Raw genomic sequence first — 25,979 nt, 5'->3', positions numbered from 1 at the left:
ATAGGGCCTGCAAATTTTCTACTCTTTGAAAGAGAACAAGGCTGACATAAGAGCCACTTTAGGGTTAGAATCTTTTCAGAGGCCGAAACTAAGGGCTGCAGTGCTTAAAAGTGCCTGCAGCCCTCAGATTCAGCCTCTGAAGAAGGTGTTTGTGAGAAGTATACTGATTTCACAACAAGCTCCACATGTGGGACCCGAGGTTTTAACAAGATTCTTCAACGAAGTACTCTGTTTCATTGAAGCTTTTCAAGAAGGGCATTTCAAGCTAGAAGCACAACAGGATGTGCTTTCTGCTGCCTCCACCTCTTTAAATTTTTATGTAGTGTGTCATTGTAGCATATCATTGTTGCTGACACAAGAAATATGTCTGTAAAAAGCTTGCCATTTATACTTTTAAATCAACCCATTTAAAATGAAAACAAATATTCTCAGTTTGTGTAATATGCACATAATTATGTGCACACTTCTACATGCAGCGAGCATTTGAGTCCAAACTGTGACCTTCAAAGAGGATTCCCTGTCTCATGCTCCGCTTCTTTCAATTTCATGAAAATAAAGCTAGGCAAGAGTGGAGCTTCTTAAAAGAAATACCTCTCACTATGCTCCCTCTATAGCTGATTAAATTTGCTCCACTACCAAGCAAACAACTCAAAAAGTGTCACCTCTGGAAGATCTGGGGAAGAACACATATTTTAAATTAATTTGCTTTCCATATCAGGAAGAGACGCCACAAAATAGATAAGACAGATAACAAAATTGACACAGCTTCCTGAAGACATTTACATTTATGGCATTTGTCTAATCCTGGGCAACTTATATTTTATCCAATTTTTAAGAAATGAGCAATTCAAGTCAAAAAGCTTTTATTGTCATTTCAACCATATATAGCTGTTGCAGTACATAGTGAAATGAGACAACGTTTCTCCAGGATCATGGTGCTACATAAAACAAAGACAGGGCTAAGGACTGAGTAAGTAGTCCTAGCCACATAAAGTGCAACTGTGAAACCTGGTGTAGACAGTGCAAAACAAAAGACAGTGCAGACGAAAAGTTACAAGACAATACAAAAAAGACAATACACAAAAGACAAAACAGAAACAGTGCCGACCAGTGTAAATACTGTATGTTCAGACAATATTGCATGCAGTAATACTAGAATGAACACAGTTTCTTAGCAGCAGGGTCCCTGAGATAATGTATAGGATTGTGTAAAAAGGATTGTGAGCAAACAACTGAGATATTGTACAGTATGTGACAAAATGACTGAAATATTGCACAGTATGTGCAAAAACGAACGAAATGTTAGTGTGTGCAAAGAGCAAAAAAGTAAAAAAAAAAAAAAAAAAAGTGTGCAAAACAGCATGTACAGTTGAAACCAGATATTTACATACACTTCAGAAAAAAACACAAACTTTTATTTCTTTACTGTCATACATTAAATCAGAGTAAACCTTTTCTGTTTTAAATCATTAAATATTAACATATTTTTTGCATTTGTTAAATGTCAGAATCAAGTGAGGGAGAATTTTTATGTATTTTTATTTACTTTCATCAAAGTCAGAAGTATACTGTATACACTTCCTTATTATTTGTTGGAATTGCACCGAAACTGTTTCACTTGGGCCAAACGTTTTGGGTCTCCAAGCTTTCTACAATAGTTTGCTGGAATTTTGGCCCACTCCTCTTGACAGAACTGGTGTAACTGGATCAGGTTTGTAGGCCTTCTTGCTTGCGCTCGCCTTTTCAGTGCCGCCCACAAATTCAATTCCAATACCTTGACTTTGTTGTCCTTAAGCCACTTTGTAACTAATTTGGAGGTATGCTTGGGGTCATTGTCCATTTGAAAGACCAATTTGTGCCCAAGCTTTATCTTCCTGGCTGATGTCTTCAGATGTTGCTTTAATATATCCACATCATTTTCTTTTTTCATGATGCCATCTACTTTGTAATGTGCACCAGTCCCTTCTGCAGCAAAGCAGCCCCACAACATTATACTACCACCCCCATACTTGACAGTTTGGATGGTGTTCTGAGGCTTCAAAGCTTCGCCCTTTTTCCTCCAAATATACCGTTTATCATTATGGCCAAACAGTTAAATTTTTGTTTCGTCAGACCACAAGACATATCTCCAGAAATTAAGATTTTTTCCCCCATGTGCAGTTCAAACTGTAGTCTGGCTTTTTTATGGTGGTTTTGAAGTAATGGCTTTCTCCTCCCAGCGTAATCGTTCAGCTCATGGCGGTACAATATTTGTTTTACTGTTGATAATAATACTGTCTTACCAGTTTCAGCCAGCATCTTCACAAGATCTTTTGCTGTTGTCCTGGGGTTGATTTGCACATTTCGCACCAAAAAACGTTCCTCTGTGGGACTCAGAATCTGTCTCCTTCCTGAGCGGTATGATGGTGTTACATTCCCATGTTTTTTATACTTGCGTATTATTGTCTGAACGGATGAAGGTGGGACCTTCAGGCAACTGGAAATTGCACCTAAGGATGAGCCACACTTGTGGAGGTCAACAATTCTTTTTCTGATGTCTTGGTGGATTTCTCTTGATTTTCCCATGATGTCAAAGAAAGAGGCTCTGTGTTTAAGGTATGCCTTTATATGCATCCACAGGTGCGCCACCAATTAACTCAAATGGAATCAATGAACTTATCAGAAGGCTCAGAACGGAATCATCTGGAGTTTTTTTTTTTTATGATAAACTTAGTGTATGACTTTGATGAAAGTGATAATAAAAATACATAAAAATTCTCCCTTGTTAATATTTATTGATTTAAAACAGAAAATGTTTACTCTGATTTAATGTATGACAGTAAATAAATAAAAGTTTTTGTGTCCTTTTCTGAAGTGTATGTAAATATCTGGTTTCAACTGTAAACTGTTTGATGAATGTAAGCAGTATGTAAACAAGTTGATGTATGTATATTAGAAGTGTGTGTATTTGGTGTAGGTCTGTGCAGTCCATACAGATGGTGTGCGTGTGTATGTTGTGCTCAGTACAATTCAGTCAGTTATTGAGAATCTGATGGCTTGCGATCCAAGATGGTACATTTCTCAATGTTCCCAAACCAGACAGTGATGCAGCTGCTCAGAATGCTCTCAATGTTCGCTCTGTAAAACATCGTCAGGATGGGGGGAGGGAGATGTGCCTTTCTCAGCCTTCGTAGGAAGTAGAGACGCTGCTGGGCTTTCTTGGTGATGGAGCTGGTGTTGCGTGACCAGGTGAGGTTCTCCTGTCTTGACGATCTCTACCGATGATCCGTTGATGTTCAGCGGAGAGTGGTCGCTCTGTGCTCTTCTGAAGTCAACAACCATTTCTTTAGTTTTACAACATTGAGAGACAGGTTGTTGGTATCTCCACTGTCCTGGAAGTGGCTGTGGATTGTCTGGGCATGTGCATGTCTGGGCTTTGCCTCTCTGATGGCTCGGGACAGTTTGGTCCTTGCTGTTCTTAGGGCTGCCCTGTCCCCTGTTCTGAAGGCTAGGTCTCTAGTCCACAGCAGCGCACGCACGATAGCAGTTATTCACGGCTTCTGGTTGGAGTGTGAGGTGAAGGTCTTGGAGACAGTCATGTCATCAATGCACTTGCCGATGTAACTGGTGACTGTTGACCGGTACTCCTCCAAGTTGACGGAGTCGCCGTTGATTGCAGCCTCACTGAAGATGTTCCAGTCAGTACACTCAAAGCAGTCCCGAAGAGCAGAGGTGGCTCCTGCTGGCCAGGTTTTCACCTGCTTCAGAACCGGTTTTGAGCATCTGATGAGTGGTCTGTATGCTGAAATTAGCATAACAGAGATGTGGTCTGAGCAGCCGAGGTGTGGGCAAGGCTCCGCACGGTACGTGCCGGGAATGATTGTGGATACAAGATCCAGTGTGTTTTCACCTCTCGTAGCAAAGTCCACATGTTGATGGAATTTAGGGAGCACTGACTTGAGATTTGCATGGTTGAAATCTATGGCGATGATGCCTCTTTAGCATTAGCGCTAGGAGGAATGTAAACTCCGACAATGTAAACAGTACTAAATTCCCATGGTAAATAAAATGGCATGCATCCAACAGTCACAAACTCTACTGACGATGAGTAGTAAGTAGAAATAAGCACAGAGTTCTTGTAACATTCCGTGTTGATATAAACACACACACCACCACTGTGAGTCTTACCGCACATCCAGCTGAATGGTGGTGTCCACAACTCTGTCGCTGAGCCACGTCTCTGTGAAAACAAACATGTAGCAGTTTCTAATCTCTCGCAGTGTAGAGCGTTTGAGTCGGATGTAGTCCAGTTTATTGTCCAGGGATCAAACGTTGGCTAGTAGAATGGACGGGAGTGCCGGCCGGCTAGGGTTTGTTTTTAGCCTAGCACAGACACTTGCCCGCTTACCGTGCTTCCGCTTCCTTGCGCATCGCTTTCGGCATCCCCTCTCCTGGTCTCCGGTATCAGGCGACACCGAGGACTCGAGGCCTGGTTTCCGCAGCAAGCCAAGGTCACGAAGCCTATCCAGTACATCATCGTGCAGGTTGGTTGTTGCACGATTTCTGTACTCTATTAATTCCTGGTGGTTGTATGTATGAACACCGCTGTCCATGTCCTATCAATAGCCAGGCTAAAAACTTAAATAAAACCTTAAAAAACATAAATAGCACCGTATTGGATCCGGAGTGGCCGCTGCGTACTACTGCCACACGGCCATTTTGGATACAAAGAACAATTGTGGGTTAAGGCCCTTCCTCAGGTTTCTCCACAGAACAGTGTCTCCTGGTGACATCTTTTTCTAAGAAATGATGCACACGAGCCAGCAATCCACATGTAAAGAAAGTGCAATTCAGGCCACCTTCTTCAATTGCTCCACCCTCAAGTGCCAATTATTGGCACACTCAGCAGGGGACATTCTGACCAATTTGTGGCTAGTCAGGCCCATACACTGCAACTTGCAATTCACTGTGCATTATTGTGCCAGCTGTTATTGGTCAATCTGAGAAATAGAGCATTTCCTCTGCACCAAGCTGGCTTCACCTTGTCAATGTAGGCAAGCTCTTGACTTTTAATGTTCCTTCTTTTGAGAGAAAAAAACATTCTACTTTTGAGGTCACTCTCTTTCAAAAGAAAAAATAAGTAAATAAATGAATAAACACAATGTAAGTTTTTTTTTCCAATTTTGCAGAAGGTAGCATGGTTGGTTCAAAATACCTGCATTTAACATGCAAGCACAGGATTCTAGTAATAATACATTTACTGAGTGATTAGAACATAAAAAATTGAGTCTGCACCCTACACTTAGGCCCATCCTCCCAGTTCTTCTGGGTAATTCTTCTCCCCTGTTGCACCAATCAACAGTTTTATGGTCCTTACTAGAAACAAGTACCCTCACATTATAACAAATAAAAAAATCATTATATTCATTACAGTGTATAATACCCTAAGGCAGTGGTCCCCAACCTTTTTTTCGCCGCGGACCGGTCAATGTTTGATCACTTTACCGCGGCCCGCTGGGAGTGGGGGGTGGAGGGGTGGCGGCTATACAATTAAATTAAAATTTATTATTTTTATTTAATTGTATTTAAACATGCCTTTTTAACTAAATGCAACGCTAAATCAATGAGAACCCTGAGCTTGTTTCTTTGCAACGAGACGGTTCCATCTGGGGTAATAGGAGACAATGACACCCGAAATTGTTGCTTATGTTCAGTATATTCCATTGGTTTTTTTTTCGGTTGCCGTCAGTGCAGAAAACCCCGTTTCATGCAGATAGCATGTCGGAAATGGCAATAGGGATTTAAGTGCTGTCTGTGGTGGCAATCTCAGGGTATTCTGCCATGACTTTAATCCAGAACACCGGCAGAGTTTCTAACTTTCTAATGACGTCTGTTTCGTGCTCATTTTTGCTAATTTGTGGGTTACATTTGAGCAAACACAATATACACGTACACCAAGCGCCGTTAAACATGAGAAAGTACCGGTGAACAGAGAGAAGAGCGATACACACCTTCTCTCTACCAAAGCTACAACGCCACTGCCGCTTGCAGTCGCTCAGCTCCAGACGTCACCTAAACCCGGCCCGATATCATGATATTTTGCGCATGCGCGCTATCGGTGCGGCTGTTTACTGATGGCCGCATAAAGTTCTTTCATAGCAAGCTTAGCATCAGCATCGGGGGGAATGTAAGCTGCAGTTATAATGGTGGAAGTGAACTCCCACGGTAGATAAAACGGTCTGCATTTAACCATGAGAAACTCTAGGTTAGCTGAACAATGTGTTTGTGGGAATCATCAGACTGAATTCATTTTTTTGAATTCATTGAATGATTGAATTCATTGAAGTCTTTTTTTAGGCAATAAATGAACTTCTGGGAATAGGTAACATCAAATTGATCAACACATTCAACAATTGATTTCAATTTGTTCCCCTTTACTCTGTTACATAGTCTTTTAACCATCCGGGTGGCTGTCTAACCCATGTTCTAATCCTCTAGCACAGTTTAAGTGTTTTCTGAAACCAGCAATAAATGAGCAGCGTTCCATTTTTTTTCCCAGTTTGTCCCAGTTTCTCATCTACTGACAAAGGAACAGTGAATTTCCTTTGAGCCTGTGGTACAAGCTTGGTTTCCGTACACGTACACGGTCTCCACACTTGAAGATTGCTGTTTTTGTTCCACGTTTCTGATCTGTATACTCTTGTATAATCTTTTGCTGAACTCGCTGCACACGGTCATGTATGCACCTCCGTTATTCCTCTCCATAAGCAGTTGTGGCAGACAGTGTGTTCTTCTTCGTCCCTCTTAACAGTTCGAATGGTGATGTTCTTGTCATTGCGTGTGGCGTCGCTCTGTAATTTTTGAGGAAATCTGTGGCCGCTTGCTTCCAGGGACATTGTTGCATTTAGGCTACTTGGATACAGTCCTTTAGAATACGATTCCATCTCTCCACAGCACCATTCACTTGAGGCCAATAAACACTGCTACGAATGTGTTTGATTCCTCTTTCAGTGAATGCTGTAGATGTCATCTGAGGACCATTATCACTGACTAAGGTGAGTGGGTTACCTTCCCACACAAACACAAATGCCAGAAACTTTGTAATTGTATCTGTTGTAACATTTGAGGTGAACACAACCTCTGGCCACTTGCTATAATAATCCACCATCATAATAGCAAAACGACAATCATGTGTGGCTCTCTCAAAGGTTCCTACAATGTCAATTGCAACTTTCTGACTGCAATGGAACTGGGCATGTTTGTGCGTTTTTTTCACAGGACTGGCAGGCAGAACAAGAAGCAACAATGGAATGTACCTCATAGTCCATACGAGGCCACCAGTACAATTCTCTTAGCTGTTGTTTAGTTCATGACACCAAGCTTGGACAACTCAGCTTGGACAACTCAGGACAATATTCACATGTCTCCTTCATAGAAAGGTCTTGAAAGGTCCTTCGAAATCTCTGCAATAAGGCCTAATCCGTCTCCCTGGCCAACATCTGAATCAGGTACTGGAAGGCATGATAAACAATCAGCTACAAAATTTTATTTACCTGGTCTGTACTCCAGATTGTAATTAAAACAGAGGAGTTTGGCTGACTATTGAGCTATCCTCATTCCCGCTCTGTTCATCCCTCTGGTGACCAGTAATGTGGTCAGAACTTGATCTGTCCTCAGCACAAACCTCTGGCCCCAAAGGTAAGTTCTCCAACGTTCTACTCTCCAGACGCATGCCAATGCTTCTTTCTAAACTTTATTGTATTTTCTTTCATCTGGCATCCATGTACAAGGCGCGAAAGCTATTGGACGCCCTGACGTATCTGGGAGCAGTTGAGTGAGGATACCTCCAATACCATAATCTGAAGCATCGGTGGACACAACCGTTGGTAAAGATGGGTTGAACAAAGCCAGAACTGGGCTGTGGACTAACAGCTGCTTTAGCTCTCGAAAACTTGCTTCTACTGCGTCTGTCCATGTAAATCCATTCTGAGATGATCTGAGGATATCATGCAGTCAGCAGTACCATTGCATAGTTTGGGATGAACTTATTAAACCAAGACATAAGTTGGACCGTAATGGATTCAACTGAGTCTGGCTTAGGATGGAGTCACTCTTACGAAACATCATGACCTAGATACGGAATTCTGCTCTAGCCTAATTTGCTTTTCTCTAAATTAGGTTTTAGATCAGTGTTGCTGAGCCATGACTTCCTGTAGCGTCATGAGAGGCTTTTTCTTGGCCGTACACAATAAGATCATCTAAGTAATTCTGTACTCCTGGTAAACCCTCAAGTACTGTTCTCATCATTTTTTGAAAAGCGGCAGGTGCCGAAGCCAACCCGAGGGAGCCCTTCCTGAATCTAAATAATTCATCATGATTAATAAATGCGGTCAAGTTTTGACTTTCCTAATGTGAAGGTAGCTGATGGTATGCACTCTGTAGCACCTTTGAGCACTGAAAAGATTCTTCATATGAGGCAGTGGGTAGCCGTCTGTAATTTCAACCCGATTAGGGTCTCTCAAATCCACGCATAATAGGATTTCTCCAAACTCCTTTCTGGTTTCAATGATTGGTGACACCCAAAGCGAAGCATTAATCTTTTCAATTATTCCATCCTTCAGTAAGCAATCAATTTCCTTGGAAACCACCTCCCTTATACCTTGTGCACGTATCCTTTGACACACCCTATGGAGCTGGCTGCTGTATCACATACTTCAAACATGGGAGAAACTGCAGAGGCTGATGGCGTCACAATCCTGTCTTCCACAATGTGACAGTTTAGGGCTTTAATTAGGTCCATGCCCAACAGTGGTGATCCCATTTTGACCACATAGAAATTTGCAGTAGCCACCATGTGACACAGAAGCAGTGAAACAACCTAAGGTTGGTAAGAGTTCACATGAGTAAGTATCTAACCTCTCTTGAGGTTCCTTCAATTTACAATTTGCAAAATGTTTCATGAATAATGACTCTGGCAGAATGGAAACACTCAATCCTGTATCAACAATTAATTCACCTGGTATTTTCTTCCCTTGCGGTGGATCCAACTCTACTTGGCAGCAGACTGATGAGCAGTCAGTTCAGGCACAGTCAGTTCAGGCTTCATAACGTTTTTCACTTCTTTGACAGATGCAGATTTACATACCTTTGCCAAATGTCATTTTTTCTGAATTTATGCTGTGCAGCAACAACGTTATCTCTTGGTGTGAAATGAGCATCAAGAGCCGCCATGGCCTCATCGCAAGTCATACCTCCTTTTGGCAGTGTATAGAAAAGTCTCTGGCCATCTGTACCGAGACAATGTAACAAAACTGCACGTAGTCTGGTATCATGCATCCCCGTGTGCTCTGATGACAAGAAAGCAGTTTTGGAAATCTTTTTTGAAAAAATCATGGCTATCGTGTTTGGGTTTAGGTGTTCTTATTTTTTTCCCACCTTGTTTCTAAATGTTGGTTTACTTTTTGGGGAAAGAAGTACTATATATTGAAATCTGTATATGTTTATGTAAGGAATTCTCATCCACCTGGACAGGATACCCATTCTTTCATCTGCTCATGGTGCAGATGCTGCTCATGGTGCTTAAATTCAGCCTCTCGAACCTCTGCTTGATTTCCGTTCTCCACAAGCACTTGGGGAAATCTCAATGAAACACACAAGTGTCAGTCTTTCAAAGAGAAGTTCCAAAGTTTATTAGGAAAAGCAGGAATATATAGTCGTACAAGAGGAGGGAGGGTGTAGTGGGTGCGTGTGTTGGTATGTGTGTGCATCTGTGTTTAGGTGACCTCTCAGTTACTCCAATAAAGTCAGATCTTATCAAGGAAGTGAACCTATACTTCCCTTAGTTCCCATGGCTGGTAACACAAAGAATGATTATGGCAGGGCCATCTGTTGTAAGACTAATTATGGTAGGGACAAGAGTGTGTGTGTGTGTGTGGGGGGGGGGGGGCTCAAACTTATAATGGATAAACAACTCGTATGATTATCTATCTTTCTCTGGAAGCAGTGATAAACGAGTAATCATGTATTTTTAGTATGTTGGCTGGCCTGGGCCAGACCCTCAGTCACTTCTCAGAATTCATTGTCATGAGGATGCGCTTGGATGGGTAATGCTGTCCCAAGGCAGATGATCAAGATGAGGAGGATGACAACCATACTGGTCACTGGTTGTGTGTCCTCTGCTCAACTAGAGGTGGTCGTTCAGTTCTCTGCAGCCTTTCCTGTCACCACCTGCAGCTTTAATGATGTCCGAAGAACCGGCACAGAAGGGTCCATGGGGTCACTGCTGAGCGTCATGGAGTGTTGATGGGAGAAGCCAGGAGATTGAAAGCACCTTCTAGAAAACTCATTGAAGGGTTAAAAGGCTGTATCTCTGTAACATAAAGAAAATGGTGTCACACAGAGTACACTTTTATACATTCACAGCAGAGTCGGCCCCAGAAGGACATCTCTTCACCCTGCTAGCATGGATCCACTGTGGAAAAAGATCAGTTAGTACACCTGTGCACGTAGTCGTGACTATTTCTGCTGGCCCATCATATTTACTTTCGCCCAATGGTTTAGGTTTTAATGATTTAATTAGGACCATATCTCCCACTTAAAAGGGATGGGTCGGTGCCTTAAAAATGACAGGTATAGTGAAATTTGTTCATAATGTTTTGATAGTGTCAATCATTTCTGATAGAACAGTAGGGTAACAAATCAACCCAATTTTTGCTACCCGTCGCCTGCATAGCCTTAGTCAACTTATACTTAATTGTTCGATTAGTTCTTTCCACTATCCCTGAAGATTGGGGATGATAAGTAATATGAAAGCACCATGACCGAAACTGGTACTTACACAGATCTTGTGTTATTTTAGAAGTAAATAGCATGTGGGACACCATACCTCGGCAAGATTTCTTTGGCCAGAATACATGTAACAACCTTGGAATTTTCTCGCTGACAGGGGAAAGCCTCTACCCACCTTAAGAACTTATCTACGTTCACCAAGAGATGTTTGAAAGGCCCCTGTGTTGGCATATGTGTAAAATTCGTCATTCAGAAAATGGTGCAGTTGTATTGAAGATTTTCCTGTTTAGCTGTGCTTTTAGTAAGATTATTTTGAGCACAGGTCAGCCATATAGATAGGATTGAGTCTACTGTACCTTTTTAAATTAGCTACACAAAAGAGTTTATTCATCTCTTCCCATACCCCTCTTCGGGCGTGATGTACAACACCGTGAAACTCGCGCACGACCTGCACCAGTGAAAGGTGGGAAATAAGTTTCCCTCTGCAGAGCACAAACCACGTGTTTGCCAAATTCGTCTGAAATCATGGGCGACGCCAAAAGCATAACGTGAATCAGTGTAAATTGATACATCCTTACCCTCAGAGAGAATACACGTGCGAGTTAGAGCAAAAAGTTCAGCTGCCTGTGCAGACATAAAAGGGTAAAGAATAAGCTTCAACAACAACAACAACATGAGGCAGAGCACACACAGAATACCCACAGAGAAAGTGACCATCATGTGGCTTTGAACAAGAGCCATCAACAAATATTGAATCGCCTGTATTTAATGGAGTGGATTCTAAATCAGGGCGAATGCCAGTAGAGTGAATGATTTCAGCACAGCAATTATGCGATGTGTCGTGCAGTGTGGCATCCTGAGTTGTAATTAGACGTGCAAGAGCGTGACCTAACGTATCTAATTAGAAGGTGGCTTTAATTTCTAGATTACTGGTTGAACAGAAAATAGTTTCATAACCTGACCTTCTTTGTGCCATCATGTGTTGAGTCTATAAGTTCTGAAGGACTGGTTTTACCTGATGTGGTGAATGTAAGATAAGGGGATGAGACAGGACAATTTTCTCAGCATCTTGTATCATCACAGCACAGGCATCCACAGCCCGGAGACATGCTGGTAAGCCCTGGGCAGCAGTATCAATTGTTTTAGACAGGAATGCGCATGGCCTCATGCCCCCCATGCTCCTGGGCCAAGACAGCAGAGGCAGTGCCCTCATGCTCGCAGGCATAGAGATGGAACTCTTCGCATAGTTCCATCCACAGAGCCTCATACGCTTCGAGCATTTCAGGAGTCAATTAGCAGACGCAAGGAGGCAGAGGGAGTCAATTAGCAGGAGGCAGAGGGAGGCTTGTTCCCAGAGTTATTCAGAGGCTGCGGAGACTAAGAGGTCATCTGCATACTGTAAGACAATAGAAACAGTGGGGAGAACAAGATCACATAATGCATCCCTTACAACGGCAGAAAACACTGCAGGAGAATCAATATACCCTTGTGGTAGGCGTATCCACGTATACTGCCGCCCCCTGTATGTGAAGGGAAAGAGAGGCTGTGTCTGCTCTTCGACAGGAACATTGAAAAAGCCAGAAAATAAGTCAATAACAGAAAATAAAGTATGATCACATGGAATTGAGGTGAGAATTGAGGCCACATCTGGCACAACAGGTGCCACAGGGATGATGTCATTTGTTTTCCTCAAATCTTGTGTGAAGCGCCAGTAACCATCCGGTTTAGGGACCAAATTGACAGGAGTGTTGTATGAACTTACACATGGTTTGACTACTCCCTGTTGTAGAAGAGATTGTAAAACTCCATCCATGCCCTGCAATTTAGCTTCAGACAAAGGATATTGTTCAACAAACACGGGGTCTAAATGTTTTACCTTAGCCTCGTAGGGTGTACACTGCACGAGACTCAAGTCATTCTTATGATTAGCCCACAATGAGTGCGGTAGTGTGTCTAGTAAAGCAAAAGATGGGGATGGTGATTTTGTTAAACGTCATATCAGATAAATGTGACAGTGGAGCAGACTTAGGAACAGAAACGACAAGTTTAGAGCCAGAGAAGTTAATAGAAATGTGTAGCCTGCTCATGAGATCCCTCCCTAAAAGATTAAAAGGACACTCTGACATATAAACAAATCGGTGATGTAAAAAAATGTTAGGATCAGAAGGACATGTGACAAGGAGGGCTGGAGTAAAAGAGGACAAGAGTGTGTTTTGTGGGGTATGGTTTGTGAGAGAGAGAGAGAGAGAGAGAGAGAGAGAGAGAGAGAGAGAGAGAGAGAGAAAGAACAATGTGCTCTGTACAGAAAGTCTGCAACATTACCAGAAAAGATTGTTTTATACAATTATCCTCACAATTGAAATCTGTTTTTTGTGGTCATCTTAGGTTATTTGTTTCTTTGGTGGTGCTTACAGGAACTTTTAAAGCATTTTTAGCAATACCTACATCTTCGTAAAGCAGTGCCTGCAGTGTGCATTACACAATTCATAAGGTGACTTTGAAATAAAACTTTTTATTTGAATTGAAGTCATGAGGTGCCTTTAGAGGTACAGTGATTTGTCTTTGCATTTCTTTTTACTGACCTTAGCGGTTGTATAACTGATACTGTCAATAAAGCCATCTTATTCATATTTTTTGACAATTTTTATTTCTGTACTTTAATAAATTTCTTTATTTTCTTAGGTTTTGGCAGAGCTGAAGTCAGATAACCAGCATCTAAAGGATGAGAATGGGGCTTTAATCAGAGTGATCAGCAAGCTTTCCAAATGAGAAAAATGAGCTCAATAGGTTTCTGAGCATTAATGGCCAGCCACTCAATAAATTATGCTCTCTTATTTCTTTGTCTAAATTGCCTTTTGATGGTTGCTGTTACAAAGATAAAGACATAAATGAACTGCCTTGTTGCACAAGATAAGCAACTGCTCCTTAACTAACTTATTTTAATACATTATGGGTTGGCAGAACATATTGTAATGTGGAATCAAGGTACCATTTCACTTACATATGGCTTACATGTAGATATGTAGATATAAATTGTTTAACCACAACAGCAAATAACCAAAAACTAAGCAAGTGAAAATATCAATTTTAAAAAGTTTTTATAAAAACTAAAAATACTTTTTTCCTTGGTTTTAAAAAGACTAGGCACAGGGATTAGGTAATTGCTTCCATAAAAAGTAGTCTATTTATGAGTGTGGAATTTGAAGTGAGCCTGTAGGAAAACTACTGCATAAAAGCCCCCACAGTCTGGCAACCCCTAAACACAGACATTACCACAACATCCATTTACTCATCTTCCATGCGATTAAAGTTGATTATAAATCTTTTTGGCAGATGTAATAAGAGGAATGTTTCTAAGTGCCACTGTTACCTCTCTTGTGGCAATACCTTTAAAAACCACACTTAAATGTTATGCAAGCCAATGCCATTCTCCTTGCTCTCTTTTGAATATACAATTTATGTGCCACAATTATATAAATGCACCTAACCTTTGCATCTCATAGAACACTTGGTACAATGTGTTTAATACAATTAGTATTCACATTAATAAATATGATGGAATATTTCCTGATTAAAGATAACAAAGAACTATATAATTAATATTCTTCTAATAAATGTGTAATGTTATTTTGTCCTTTGAAATATTGCATTTAAGAGGTTAATGATTTTGACTGATACACATTTTTTCTGTATATTTTGCATGAGACGTATTGTCATGTATCCTTTGAGTCTGTCTGAAAAATATACTCGATTTAATTTTTGAAATAATTCTTTACTTTGAAATAAAGCAATTAATAAAGAAAGAAACAGATCATCAGTTGAGATCATCTTTAGTGAAACAAGATCAGCATCTGATCTGATCTGAGCATGAGTAAAATGACAATAATGTCTAGCCTTTGGCACATTTTAACTCCAACTCAGTTCAGATGGGTTGGAGTTAAAATGTGTCGAAGTGAAAGTGTGGTTTAGTGAACGTGAGTGATTCCACCTGAGGCCATGTGGGGATAAAACACTCCTCATTTGTCCAGCACAGTAAGGAGATGAAAAAGGGCAAGATCTTATAAAATAAATTTATGAAAACAAGGGTCTAATGCAATAAGACTAATTTCCTCTAAAAGCTAAGTGTTCAGACTTTATTTTAAATTTCTATCTTTTAAAATGTAGGTTTCAGTTAATTATCACTAACAGATTTGAGATTGATGTCTGGATCACACCCAGACTTTTTTACTTGTCTGTCAAGGTTCGTGTTTTTTTTTCTTCTTATTCCAAGTGTTTTCCAGTTTTTGTGTAATAAACCATGTATTTTTAGTGATCCCTGCATTTGGGTCTGAATTTAATCCATGAAGACTCCCATTTTTTTGGACAATAAAGCAAGACCCTTTTTTTTTTGTTTTGTTTAAAATGTGCTATTAATTGTAACCTGAATGACACAATTGAAAGCTATTCTAATGTTCTATAAAGCCCTGTTTGATCATCTCCTATTCATGAAAGCCTTTTTGCATGTATTCTCAGTCATTTTGCTGTTTGATACCCAGATCAAATCTAGTTTACTATATTCAGAACATGAATGATGCTGTTGTGATTCTTTAGATATTTGGTGGGCATTAGGTTACTAACCCTATGCTTATTTAATGTTTTAATCTACTAATTTTAAACTGGAAGCACTTAACTGGTGTTATAACTATATATAATATATAACTATATATAATCTATCCCAGTCCATTCCAGATTGTATGGAACCAGTCTTTTTACATTTCACAATATTTGGTTCTCTCGTGTGTGGATGAGCAAGCATATGAAAATCCCCCATGTTCTCAAATCAAGCCCTTTATTAGGTCACATTCATATCCTTTTTTCTTTAGATGTAGAAAGTAAATAAGTATTTTTTTATAGAGCAACGCAAATTAAACTCAAATTGACCAAAGTGCTGTACAAAACAAATACAATTACAACACATACTAAAATTACATTATCCATCTATGAGTATAACAAAACAAAGATGTAAAAGAAGATATAGTTAAACAATAAACCATAATGCCAGGAAATGAGGCTGGGAAAGCCAGCGAATAAAATTTTGTTTTTACCCTAGATTTAAAAACAAACAGAAATAGCATTTTTGAGGTCTGGAGGGAGCTGAATCCATAGGTGAGGAACAACTACTGCAAATGCTATATGCCCTTTTAATTTAAGGTGAGATCTAGGGACATGTAGGACAGCTTGTCCCCAAGGTCTTCTTAACCTGGGTACTGAGTATGAAAAAATTAGGCCTGTAATGTAAGCAGGTGCCTGTCTCATTAATTCTTTAAAGTCAATTAAACGAATATATAACTGCATTCTAAAGGGAATGTGTACCAGTTTACAGCCTTGTGGCTGCTTTCTGGGTCATCTGCAGATGTGCTATTGAGGATTGGCAAAGACTGATACAAAAGGATTAATCCCGATTAGAAGTAATCAATAGAATAGAATAGAAGTTATTATATATATAGAAGTTATAGAAGTTTTTATCAATATGTATTTATAATATATTGTTAAGATGAAGGAAATTATTTCCAAGTGGGAGCATGTATAGGTTGAAAAGTAGTGATGCCAAAATAGACCCCTGAGGAATACCACATAAAGAATAATACTGACCTATAGCCACCAAAAATGTCCTTGATTTGAGATAAGAATAAATGTCGGAACTCAGAGCCCGCCTCCAAGTGGACACATCGCAAAATCCCCACACTTAGACTTTTGGTCAATGAAGACTGTTAGTTAGACTTAACTGATAACTTTATAATTACTACAAACAAAACACTGAGAAAACGCCTCAGACCTGGATGAGAATGAACAAGATGTTTTTTATTTTATTTTTTTTGTTTTGTTTACATGGATCCCATTAGCTGAAATTCTACGCAATCAGCTAGTATTGAAGTGGAACATGGCTAAAGACCCTAGAGTACATATGTCAGAAGATAGAGATTTTAAGGATAGCTTAGGGGACAATCATGTTATCATGTAATCATACACAACCATGTTAGTAAGTCAGCAAACATAAATTCAACAGAGAAAGAAGTAGACGAAGCACTAAGTCAAGTCCCAGAGTAACTGTGGACTAAACATGCAACAGATGTAGGACTAGTTAAGTCAGCTGGATTAGCAAAAATACAGGTTAGACCCAAGGCACCATTACTTTATCAGAGACAGTATCAGTCTAAACAAGCAGAGGAAGGGATAGGACCAACTATTAAAGGGCTAGTGGAAGCAGGAGTTTTAACCCCCAGAAAAAGTCAGTGCCACACTGATTTTTCCGATCAGAAAGCCAAACTCAGATAAATGGATATTGGTACATGTTATAAGACCAGTCAAATAGTGGTGGCTGTGACCCCAGTGGTCCCGGATCCACAAACTTTATCAAATACTCCAGAGGGAACAAAATAATATACAGTAATTGATCTTTGTTAAGCATTTTTTAGTGTTCCAGTGCACCCGGACTCTCACCACTTGTTTGCATTCAAGTGTGTTTATGTCAGAAATCTCAGGAAAAAAGCTGTTTTACATTATTTTATGCTAAATGATATAAAATATAATAGTTCATATTAAAGGCCAATATGTTGATAAAAATATGATTTACACTCGAAAATCTGATGATTTGTGTGTGGTAGGATCATTTTCATGCAATCTCCTAGATTTCATGCAATCTCCTTATCAGCATGTGTTTTGAGTGAATCCCTGCATGCATGTACAAAAAGTGCTTCTCAGGAGCTGAAAAGCCGTTTGCCGCAGTCTCAGCGCTCTAGCGCCTTTCTTTCGTGAAACTCGTGTGTACTGTTCTCTTTATATGTTTTGCTATCAAGCGTTAATATAAATAAACAGCAAGCCAAACTCTGTTCAAGAGCCAGGAAATGAGCGCCTTGCTCCTTTAATGATAGCTTGTAGTTACAGGCAAACTCACAGGTCAATGAACCGAGTAAAACTGCAAATAAATGAGAGAAATAAACTTATTAAAATGCAAAATAGCATTATACTCAACAGTGGAGCGAACAGAATCTACACAGCAGCTATCTCAAATTAAATGAGTTGCCAATGCAGCACGCCAGCAAAAATCAGCAACAGCAAACATCTCCGATCATAAAGTGATTAATGTAAACATACACTTTAATATTATGTGCAATAGAGAAACCATTCAAGATAAACTCACAACCGGTGCTTCTGTAACATGTTGAAGAAGGATCAATGCGGATGCAACACAAACATACACCCAGCGTACACTACACCATGCTCGTTGCTACCTGGTTACCAAACATGCCGCACTCGCAGAGACGCGTCAAAATGAAAGTCCTCCTATACATATTACAGACAAGCGGCAGGCAGAGGTGAATAGAACACGAAAAGCACATTGAACATCCAACAACCACAAAAGAAAAAAAAAAAGAAATATAAATTCAAATATCCATCACAAATTACACACAGCCTCTATCAGAGGCAGAACACTCCCCGCTTGGCATTATTAATGCCACTGTAACAGTTCCATCATTGTTTCTGCTTAGTCATCTTTGGCTAGCAGTAAGACCACTTCAGAAATAGGCCTTAAGAATGTTTTCATGTTACTATTTTCGGATGTCTTGACTTCTACTTTGCGAACCTTTCCCATCACTGCTCGGGAAGACAGATGTGATTAAGCCTAAAGGCCAGTCATTCCTTGGCAACTGAGTTTGCTTCAACAGCACATCGCCAACTCGCATGTTCCTGTGAGCCTCATGCCACTTGCGTCGAGGTTGGACTAATGTATTCTTTTCGCCATCGGCTCCAGAACTCGTTAGCTAGCGCTTGGACTCGTTTCCATTGGCATTTCAGCAGGTCTTTTCCAGTGTAATTCTCATTTGGGGCAAATACTCCTGGTTTCTGAGTTAAAAGCATTGCCGGAGTGAGCACGCATGGAGCATTAGGATCTGATGAAACAGGAACCAGAGGTCTAGCATTTATGATTGCTGATACATCTGCCAACAAGGTACAAAGTACCTCATGAGTCAAGTGAGTATGTTTTTCCTGCAATAGCATACCATCTAGCATTACATCGTATTACGGGTTATGCCGATCATGCGTTCCCACGCTCCTCCCATATGAGAGGCATGTGGAGGATTGAATTCCCACGTACAGCCACTCTCATGAAGATATTTCAGAAGACTGGTCTCATGCTCTTTTGTTGGCTGCATGCCTAGTTCTTGGCTAGCTCCAATAAAGATGGTTCCTCGGTCTGATCTGAGCTGCTTAGCTGGTCCTCTGACCGCAAAAAAACCTTCGCAAAGCATTGATGCAACTGGCAGAGGTCATAGATTCTATGACCTCAATGTAGACTGCTCGTATATGTAATGAGTATTGCCCCTGGTGCGTCGAGTGACCACTGTCCATGGACCGAAAACATCTAACCCTACGTACGTGAATGGAGGAGCCATACGAAGCCGCTCAGGTGGAAGGTCCGCCATCTTTTGGACTTCCAACTTTCCTCTGAGTCTGCGGCATGTCACACAAAAGTGAAGGGTGGAGTTTATCAACCTTTTTGCTCCTGCAATCCACAAGCCAGCCGATCTAATTGCTCCTTCTGTGAATTGTCGTCCTTGATGGTGCACTTTGGAGTGGTAGTAACTCACAAGCAGTTTGGTGATGTGGCTTTGTTTAGAGAGGATGACTGGATTCTTTACTTCGGCCTCAAAAGAAGCATGCCTCAAACGTCCTCCAACCCTCAAAAGACCATCATTGATGTAGGGGTCGAGATTCCGCAGCACACTTAAATGTGGAACTGGTTCGTTCCTCTGCAGAGCAGCATACTCTTCTGGATACGCATCTTTCTGGACATGTAAAAGTATTAGTCTTTTTGCTGCTATCTGCTCTTCGGGTGTGCGTCCTTTGTTGCACTGATGCCATCCCTTGCATGTATGAGCTGTATGGAACTGGACGTGTAAAAACGCACTTGATGAATAAAGAAGGAAACAGCTTTTAACAAAGACTCCCATGTAGAAAAGCGATGACACCTTTCTGAGAAGAGGCTTCTGTCAATTCGAGTAACAAAGCTGGTGGTGAGCGCTGGAATCAAATACAACCCGTATCTGTCCCGGTTTTTGCGGATGGTATACTCCGAAGCTGGGTAAGTACCAACATTCTTCATCTTTATGGACAAGTGGTGCCCTTTCTGCATGATGGTTCTGGAAGTTTTTCCATGAAGGTAGAAAACTGTTCCTTCATCACAGGATTTCTTTCCAATGTCCATCACAAAGAGCTGAGGCGAGACAATGCTTGGTCATGGTTATTTGCGAGTAATGGACGGGGTGACCTGAATGGCAAGGAGCAATCCAGTTTTTCTCTTTGTCTTGGTGAAACTCTGTTTGCATAATCTCCATGAAGTTTTCATCCTCAAAGGACATGGCTGGTCTATCACCGTTTTTGGTTCTCTCAAACACATTGAGTCCAAGTTTGTCCTCAGCTTGGACGTGATGAGTTACGTGACTGAATGAATGAAGAAAACCAACAGACTTGTTCTCCCCGCTATAACACAATTTCTCTTTTACTTTGACGTGGCGTGGAGTAAAAAGAGAGGGGCGTCCATTTTCCAAGATGTTAGTTTTAAAAACATTCACCGTTGACATATGGGCTTTGTCGATGCAAACATCACCTATAATCACCCAGCCTAAGTCCAGCCGTTGTGCAAAGGGTGCTTTTTGAGGTCCATTGATTTGTTGTCTCACTTTGTGTACACGAATCATGTCTCTGCCTAGCAATATCAGGATCTGAGCATTGGGGTCCAGCTTTGGGATGAGAGCCACCTCTGGTGTGGGAATTTCGGTTCTGCTGCTCATTATCTCGTTACACTCAATCAGTGGTGGGAGCTCAAGACATGTCTTACCGTCCAGTGTCTCTATTTGGAAGCCTACTGCTTTTCTTCCAGACATTTCTGTGAAGCCAGCACATGTTCTTAGTAAATAAGGAAAGGGGTTACCTTGGATACCGAAAAGCTGAAAGAACTCTCCTTTAGCCAACGAGCGGTTGCTCTGGTCATCAATTATGACATACATCAGGATTGCTTGTTCCCGTTGCTCATGAGGAAATACACGCACCAGACAAATTTTCGCACAGGATCGCATTTTCTCCACAAACTTTTCTACACCTTGAAGTTACCTCTGTTGTAACTTTGTCCTGTTGTATGCAGTTCTTGCTTTGCAGGTGTGGAGAAAGGCAGAGCTAGATCAGGATGCATGGCAGTACAATGTTTATCGGAATCGCAGTCTACACATTAAGCTCACAAGACAGTCTCTGGCCATATGACTTGGAGAGCAACAACTGAAACAACATCTGTGTTCCTTTAGAAGATTCCTGCGCTCAGTCAACATCATTTTTCTAAAGGCTCTACATTTTGCCAGAGGATGGGGTTTGTTATGGAGAGGGCAGCTCTTTGTCAGGTCTCTCTTACTTGTCTCCTTCACATTTGTAGAGTCTTCTCCAGGTTCTGTGTATACATCTGTTTTATGCACTGAAACAGGGACTCTGCTATCACCATGTCTATACAGGGGTCTTTCATTTTTAATGACAGTATGGGCACTAGTCGAGAGCTTGAAACTAGGGTCTAGCTTTAGCTTCACTACAAATGAAATGGGTAAAGAATGAGAATGGGGGAAACTGAACCGGTTTTTATCTTTGAATCGTGAACCTGCATATAACCACTTTTCTTGTAAATTTGCTGGCAACTTATCTACAATAGGATTAATACCACGACAAAATACCAAGATATCAACATAAACCAGTCCAGGTAAATATGCATCTCCTTTTGCGACAAGTATTTCTGTGAGCAAATCTGCAAGCTCCCTGAGTTTCACATTACCTTTTGGAGATAAACGTGGAAAGTTGTCCAATCGCTTAAATAAGGCACTTTCAATTACCTCTGGTGTAGCGTAACATTCTTGAAGTCTCATCCAAGACACCTGAAGAGCAGCTTGAGGATCTGTAACATAAACGGCTCGTATTCTTTTCCCAAGCCCTAAAGTTTTCTGGATTGTCAGCAAACTTGGTAAGCCCTGTTGCAACTAGTTCTCTACGTGCTAAGAATCTTGCAAAGTCCAACAAGGGCGTTGCTTGGCTTTGAGAGGAATGCTGCACATCTGAATAAACCGTACACTCATGTGGATCACGATTTTGGCCTAGAGATGCTGCATTTGGAATGGATTGAGATAGAGCGTATTGATAATCTGGACGTCTTGTGTTCTGCAGACGTTCACGATCACTTATTTGACTCCATTCTTGAACTGCATTAGGGTCGCTGTCACCTTCAGCGCTCACGTTCTGAGACCTTTTGATCAAATTTGGAGTCGATTCTTTTAAACAGGATGACAAATTCAGAGGTAAAGTGGTAAACTCAGAGCTCACTAGGGTCTGATGTTCCACATATTCCCTTGTTCGTCTTGAAATCACGTTTGATGAGAGTGTGATCTTTCTACTACGACTATCATCACTTTCCATCGCTGCTGCAGCTGATTCCAACGTATCAGCTTCTGCTATAGCAGCAGCAGCTTCTTTTTCCATTTCCAATGCTTCAAGATTTGCTTCCACCATAGCTCTTTCCTGTTCCAGCCTGGCTTTTACTTTTCTCATTTCTAGTTGTTTTTGTGCAAATGCCATCTTAGCACGAGCAGCTTCTGCTGAGGCTCTAGCTTTAACGGCAGCGCAAACGACTGAAGATTGAGAGCTGGATGATGTGCATTTTGATCTGACCTCTGAAGGTGCCTTTTTCAATAACACTGCTTGCATCAGTTGCCATGCTTGCATCTGTATATCCTTCTGGTGTCTGTTGATCCATGACTTTTCTGTTTCTACTACGGTTTTTTTACTGTACTGTTCTCTTTATATGTTTTACTATCAAGCGTTAATATAAATAAACAGCAAGCCAAACTCTGTTCAAGAGCCAGGAAATGAGCGCCTTGCTCCTTTAATGATAGCTTGTAGTTACAGGTCAATGAACCGAGTAAAACTGCAAATAAGCACATTGAACATCAAACAACCACAAAGAAAAAAGAAAGAGAGATAAAAATTCAACTATCCATCACAAATTACACACAGCCTCTAACAAAGGCAGAACAGCATGTGTTTTGAGTGAATCCCTGCATGCATGTACAAAACTGCTTCTCAGGCGCTGAAAAGCCGTTTGCCGCAGTCTCAGCGCTCTAGCGCCTTTCTTTCATGCTTTCTCGTGAAACCTTATATAAGCGCACGTCTGACAAGCTTGAAATGGCCTGTTTCACCTTGTTTCCATGAAACATGATAGGACACAGTGTGTTTATGTCAGAAAACTCGGGGGAAAAGCTTTTTTACATTATTTTATATAGGTATCAGCATGTGTTTTGTGTGAATCCCTGCATCCCTACAAAAGTGCTTCTCAGGAGCTGAAAAGCCGTTTGCCGCAGTCTCACGCCTTAGTGGAAATATATACCTTATATAAGCACACATCTGACAAGCTTGAAATGGGCTGTTTCACTTTGTTTCCATGAAACATGATAGGACACAGTCTGTTTATGTCAGAAAACTCGGGGAAAAAGCTTTTTTACATTATTTTTTGCTAAAGGATATAAAAGTTTATTTTAAAGTTTTATATTCATATTATGTTGATAAAAATATGATTTACGCTCGAAAATTTGATGATTTGTGTGTCGTAGGATCATTTTCATGCAATCTTAGGTATAAGCATGTGTTTTGTGTGAATCCCTGCATCCCTACAAAAGTGCTTCTCAGGAGCTGAAAAGCCGTTTGCCGCAGTCTCAGCGCCTTTCTTTCATGCTTTCTCATGAAACCTTAGTGGAAATATATACCTTATATAAGCACACATCTGACAAGCTTGAAATGGGCTGTTTCACTTTGTTTCCAAGAAACATGATAGGACACAGTGTGTTTATGACAGAAAACTCGGGGAAAAAGCTTTTTTACATTATTTTTTGCTAAAGGATATAAAAGTTCATATTATGCTGATAAAAATATGATTTACACTCGAAAATCTGATGATTTGTGTGTCGTAGGATCATTTTCATGCAATCTTAGGTATCAGCATGTGTTTTGAGTGAATCCCTGCATGCATGTACAAAAGTGCTTCTCAGGCGCTGAAAAGCCGTTTGCCGCAGTCTCAGCGCTCTAGCGCCTTTCTTTCATGCTTTCTCGTGAAACCTTATATAAGCGCACTTCTGACAAGCTTGAAATAGCCTGTTTCACCTTGTTCCATGAAACATGATAGGACACAGTGTGTTTATGTCAGAGAACTCGGGGAAAAAGCTTTTTTACATTATTTTTTGCTAAAGGATATAACAATTCCGATTAAAGTTTTATATTCATATTATGTTGATAAAAATATGATTTACACTCGAAAATCTGATGATTTGTGTGTCGTAGGATCATTTTCATGCAATCTTAGGTATCAGCATGTGTTTTGTGTGAATCCCTGCATCCCTACAAAAGTGCTTCTCAGGAGCTGAAAAGCCGTTTGCCGCAGTCTCAGCGCCTTTCTTTCATGCTTTCTCATGAAACCTTAGTGGAAATATATACCTTATATAAGCACACATCTGACAAGCTTGAAATGGGCTGTTTCACTTTGTTTCCAAGAAACATGATAGGACACAGTGTGTTTATGTCAGAAAACTCGGGGAAAAAGCTTTTTTACATTATTTTTTGCTAAAGGATATAAAAGTTCATATTATGCTGATAAAAATATGATTTACACTCGAAAATCTGATGATTTGTGTGTCGTAGGATCATTTTCATGCAATCTTAGGTATCAGCATGTGTTTTGCGTGAATCTCTGCATGCATGTACAAAAGTGCTTCTCAGGAGCTGAAAAGCCGTTTGCCGCAGTCTCAGCGCCTTTCTGTCATGCTTTCTCATGAAACCTTAGTGGAAATATATACCTCATATAAGCACACATCTGACAAGCTTGAAATGGGCTGTTTCACTTTGTTTCCAAGAAACATGATAGGACACAGTGTGTTTATGTCAGAAAACTCGGGGAAAAAGCTTTTTTACATTATTTTTTGCTAAAGGATATAACAATTCCGATTAAAGTTTTATATTCATATTATGTTGATAAAAATATGATTTACACTCGAAAATCTGATGATTTGTGTGTCGTAGGATCATTTTCATGCAATCTTAGGTATCAGCATGTGTTTTGTGTGAATCCCTGCATCCCTACAAAAGTGCTTCTCAGGAGCTGAAAAGCCGTTTGCCGCAGTCTCAGCGCCTTTCTTTCATGCTTTCTCATGAAACCTTAGTGGAAATATATACCTTATATAAGCACACATCTGACAAGCTTGAAATGGGCTGTTTCACTTTGTTTCCAAGAAACATGATAGGACACAGTGTGTTTATGTCAGAAAACTCGGGGAAAAAGCTTTTTTACATTATTTTTTGCTAAAGGATATAAAAGTTCATATTATGCTGATAAAAATATGATTTACACTCGAAAATCTGATGATTTGTGTGTCGTAGGATCATTTTCATGCAATCTTAGGTATCAGCATGTGTTTTGCGTGAATCTCTGCATGCATGTACAAAAGTGCTTCTCAGGAGCTGAAAAGCCGTTTGCCGCAGTCTCAGCGCCTTTCTGTCATGCTTTCTCATGAAACCTTAGTGGAAATATATACCTCATATAAGCACACATCTGACAAGCTTGAAATGGGCTGTTTCACTTTGTTTCCAAGAAACATGATAGGACACAGTGTGTTTATGTCAGAAAACTCGGGGAAAAAGCTTTTTTACATTATTTTTTGCTAAAGGATATAACAATTCCGATTAAAGTTTTATATTCATATTATGTTGATAAAAATATGATTTACACTCGAAAATCTGATGATTTGTGTGTCGTAGGATCAATTTCATGCAATCTTAGGTATCAGCATTTGTTTTGCGTGAATCTCTGCATGCATGTACAAAAGTGCTTCTCAGGCGCTGAAAAGCCGTTTGCCGCAGTCTCAGCGCTCTAGCGCCTTTCTTTCATGCTTTCTCGTGAAACCTTATATAAGCGCACTTCTGACAAGCTTGAAATAGCCTGTTTCACCTTGTTCCATGAAACATGATAGGACACAGTGTGTTTATGTCAGAGAACTCGGGGAAAAAGCTTTTTTACATTATTTTTTGCTAAAGGATATAACAATTCCGATTAAAGTTTTATATTCATATTATGTTGATAAAAATATGATTTACACTCG

General features: G+C 40.4%; 1 protein-coding gene across 3 annotated transcripts in view; it reads left to right on the top strand.

The window, feature by feature from the left end:
• Positions 1-15,079, top strand: part of LOC113641776 (protein phosphatase 1 regulatory subunit 12B) — a 32,448-nt gene extending 17,369 nt beyond the window's left edge. For 2 of the 3 annotated variants that reach the window (XM_027144759.2, XM_027144757.2), the window contains exon 8: positions 13,450-13,601. In XM_027144759.2, coding sequence (XP_027000560.1) covers positions 13,450-13,536 — 87 coding nt within the window. In that variant the 3' untranslated portion in view covers positions 13,537-13,601. Of the gene's footprint in view, positions 1-13,449 lie in introns of all 3 variants that reach the window. The other variant, XM_027144760.2, reaches the window with a different exon arrangement.
• Positions 15,080-25,979: the final 10,900 nt, after the last annotated feature.

The sequence above is a fragment of the Tachysurus fulvidraco genome, chromosome 23, assembly GCF_022655615.1.
Source record: "Tachysurus fulvidraco isolate hzauxx_2018 chromosome 23, HZAU_PFXX_2.0, whole genome shotgun sequence".
Classification (NCBI taxonomy): Eukaryota; Metazoa; Chordata; class Actinopteri; order Siluriformes; family Bagridae; genus Tachysurus; species Tachysurus fulvidraco.
Note: the sequence above shows the minus strand (reverse complement) of the source record. Positions and strands in the feature narration are given on the sequence as shown.